Here is a 3,958-nt window from a genome sequence, read left to right on the forward strand (position 1 = left end):
ATAAATATACAATATCAATCACAATAATACTGGCATTTGTTAGAGAGACGAAAGTTTGCTCCCCACGCTACCCAGTAACCAAGGGAGCTAACTCTAAAATAAAAGATTACAGTTATCTCCCTTCAAAAGACAGTCTTTGACAATTATATTGGTTTCGACTTTTGGCACAAGGCCAACAACTTCACGGGAAGGTGCAAATTGATTGCATGGACCCCAATGATCGAATGGTACATATTTTATCGATTTCGAAAAGATGAGAGGCAAAGTCGACCTCTACGGAATTTGAACTCAGAATGTAAAGAGTCGGACGAAATGCTGGCAAGCGTTTTGCCCGGCTTGCTAACGCTACTTGCCAGTAAGCCTTCTTACAGTGTCGATTATATTGCTATCATGTAACATAGTCGTGAAAAGGCCCGTGTACCGCGCACGCGCGCACATACCGTTAATTATTGAGTTTTTACAGTATTCTCATTCAGCGTCTGATCTAAGCAATGTCCAACACATCAAACAGTTTTATTATACATTACATAGTTATATAATACATCATAATATATTACATTATATTATACATTATAAGGTTATACAAGTATTATACGATTGGTGGAAACTGGGTGTGGTGAATGGTGGGCGTGGATGGGGAGGGCAGAAAAGAGGAAAAATACAAGGACACTCACCCTTTCCCCCATTCGGCGTATTTAGCATCCTTCTCAGCTTTCTTCTTCTGCTCCTCTTCCTTCTTGGCGAGTTCTTGCCTCATGTCACGTCTACGTCCTGTAGATCGATCCCGGATCACAGTCTCCGCATCTTTACCTGATACTGAGGTATCCATCTGCGTAAACGGTGTAATGGAGCAGAGTTAATAACAGCTTTATCTACACATTACCTGGAGTTGGGGGACGGAATACTGTTGCAATGATTGGTGGGGGGGGGAGGGACTGAACTTTGTGAAAGAGGGACATGGGGCCGAAACAAATGGAGAGAGACTCAATGGAGAGAGACTCTTGGAGAGAAGAGTCATCTCTAAACCATAAAAAAGAAGCATTAAAAAATGGACATAAAAATGATGATAAGTGTGAGTAGACACACACACACACATATATATATATGTGTTTGAGAAACCAAACAGCAAAAACACTTAGAATATGAAAGTTTGTTGCAAAAAGTGTGTCTTTTTAGGATTTTTTATGTAAATAAAGAATTTTTATTTTAAGAAACTCTTTAAATATTGTGAATATATAAAGAATATTTTACACACATGCACATACATACATCACCATCATCATCATCCTATTTACATTTATTTTTCTATGCCTGCATGGATTAGGTGGATCTTCTCCCCCAACACATGTATTTTTCTGTCATTTTCCTTGTGAGGTTCAACAGCCTGAGATCAACCTTCACTATTTCTGTCTACGTCTACCTTGGTCTTCCACTACTTTCTCCCACATGGCACTTCTTCACTCACCTGTCATCATCCATACACATCACTTCTTCTGGACCTCGTTTCTTCGTACACACTGACATCTCACATCCAACACAACACACTCACATCATTCTTTTACCAACCGATGCACATCCTCCGTATTCAATGTCCACGTCTCATTGCAAAGCAACAGCATACTTCATACACAAGCATCAATCTGTCCTTCAGAGAGAAAGAATACAATTTGTGTGGGAGTGGAGGGGGGGACGTGAAAATTAACAGCAAGGGAACAGAGAAACAAAGCTTTCTATTTCTGCCAATCTTAACATTTCTATCTCTTGACAACCCTATTTTAATAAAACCCATAACAAAGAGAGAGAGAAACCTACCTGCTGAAATAACCTGTCTTCTCTCTGTCGCATGTGACGAATCTCTTTCCTCGTCTCCGCAGCTGAAGACAGACCAGCTCTAGTTCCTCCTAGAGTTCTTTGGGGTCTTCCTTTTCCATCAGCGCTTCGTGGTGATGCTGAAGAACTGTGACGGTGTCCATGACGAGGAGGAGAGAGATCAGAATCATCGTTGTCATGGGATCGTTGCGTTACATGCCGGTCCTTAGGGTAGGCACTAGAATGGTTATATCGTGATGGTGACATGTGACCAGGCCTAGAGCGTTTCGTTCGTTGTGGTGATGTTGTGGAGCCTCGATGGGATGATCGTACAGGGGAGAGGTCAGAATCTGAGTCCATCACCTTCTTTTTACGATGAGATGAGTTGTCAGAATCCACTTGACGTTTTGGTGAGAGGGGGCTTGAATTCGCGAGGTGCCGATACCTGGAGCCTGAATATTGTCTTCGACGTGGAACTGGCTGATCGGAATCAGAGGACGAAAGATCAGAATCTGATTCGCGCTTGTTTTGTCTTAAAACCGATTGATCAGAATCGGAGTCATGCCTACCACGTCTCGGCAGAGAATGGTCGGAATCTGACATGTGTCGACTCTGTCTTGGCATAGAGTCTTCAGAGTCAGAATCATGTCTGCCGCGTCTTGGCATTGATTCGTCAGAATCTGATTGGTTCAGTGACCGTCTTCTATGCTTAGAATGCTGGTCAGAATCACTGGCTGACCCATGGTTGGGGGATTTATCTGAAGCTAGATTATGCCTGAGCCGTCTGCTGGGAGACCTTTCAGGACCCGAATCATCTTGACCATCAGAGCTATCACTGTTGTCCAGATTTCTATTCTTGTGGTCATCTTTTAATGACCGACCATCTTTGTCTGTGTTTGAACTGTGGTACCGCTTCTTTCTGTCAGTTGGCTGTTTTTTCTTCAAAGACATTCCAGAATCTGTGTTTGATAGATCACTTTTTGGAGACGCGTGATGGCTGTCATCCTCTATCTCTCCATCAGACTTGTCCGAGATGATCTCACCATCTTCAACTTTGTTTGCAACCATTTTCCATCGTTTGGCATCTTGGAACTGTTCTAATTGCTGGACAAGAACCGGACGCTCATCAACATATTCTGCCACTGTTGGAAGATTTTCCTGTAAATCATCATCTAAGTTATTTCCAGCATTGTCAGGCATCAAAGACTTCAGGTCGACATCATCATCAAATATCCGTGGCCTGCAACAACAACAACAAAACAGTGTTTAGAATGGAATGTTTACAAACATTTACAATAAAACATTACAGCACAGCAAAATCATCATTACAATCATTATTATTATCATTATTGTAATTCATCTAACATCCATTTTTTTATGCTGGCATGGGTTGGACAGTTTGACAGGAGCTGACCAGCTCTTCAGGCTCCATGTCTGCTTTGGCAGGGTTTCAACAGCTGGATGCCCTTCTTAACACCAATATTATTATCTTTTACTGATTTCAGTCATTAGGCTATGGCCACGCTGGGACACCACCTTGAAGGGTTTAGTCAAACGTTTTTCGCTTTTTTAAGCTTGGTATTTCCTAGGACTAGAGTAGAGGACATTTTCCTAAGGTGCCATACAGTGGGAATGAACTTTGAAAACTTGTAGTTGGAAAGCCAGCTTCTTACCACACAGCCATGGCTAATTAATCCTTCTTAAAAAGTGTGGGCCTTTTCACTAATAAACAAAATATTTATTTACAATGAGCTTCACTTGTCCAATTTTTGCCAGTTGTATCTAAATCCCTTCTCTTCGGGGCTGACTCAGCTGTGTCCCCCAACAAGAAATCTTATTCATGAAGGTCACACTTCTGCTTATCTTATCTCAATAGCTACATTAATATTTCTGAGAAATCTCTTATCTTGAAGGCTGAAATCATCATCATCATCATCATCGTTTAACGTCCGCTTTCCATGCTAGCATGGGTTGGACGATTTGACTGAGGACTGGTGAAACCGGATGGCAACACCAGGCTCCAGTCTGATTTGGCAGAGTTTCTACAGCTGGATGCCCTTCCTAACGCCAACCACTCAGAGAGTGTAGTGGGTGCTTTTACGTGTCACCCGCACGAAAACGGCCACGCTCGAAATGGTGTCTTTTATGT

At 42.1% G+C, this 3,958-nt stretch overlaps 1 protein-coding gene across 1 annotated transcript in view; it reads right to left on the reverse strand.

Moving 5' to 3' along the window:
* LOC106871288 (BUD13 homolog) overlaps nucleotides 1–3,958 on the reverse strand; it is a 7,770-nt gene that overhangs the window by 1,924 nt on the left and 1,888 nt on the right. Inside the window, exons 2-3 of the mRNA XM_014917661.2 lie at nucleotides 1,813–3,049; nucleotides 675–829 (exon numbers count right to left, since the gene is read on the reverse strand). Coding sequence (XP_014773147.1) covers nucleotides 675–829; nucleotides 1,813–3,049 — 1,392 coding nt within the window. The remainder of the gene's footprint in view (nucleotides 1–674; nucleotides 830–1,812; nucleotides 3,050–3,958) is intronic.

Source organism: Octopus bimaculoides, chromosome 20 (assembly GCF_001194135.2).
Source record: "Octopus bimaculoides isolate UCB-OBI-ISO-001 chromosome 20, ASM119413v2, whole genome shotgun sequence".
In the NCBI taxonomy this organism is placed as follows: Eukaryota; Metazoa; Mollusca; class Cephalopoda; order Octopoda; family Octopodidae; genus Octopus; species Octopus bimaculoides.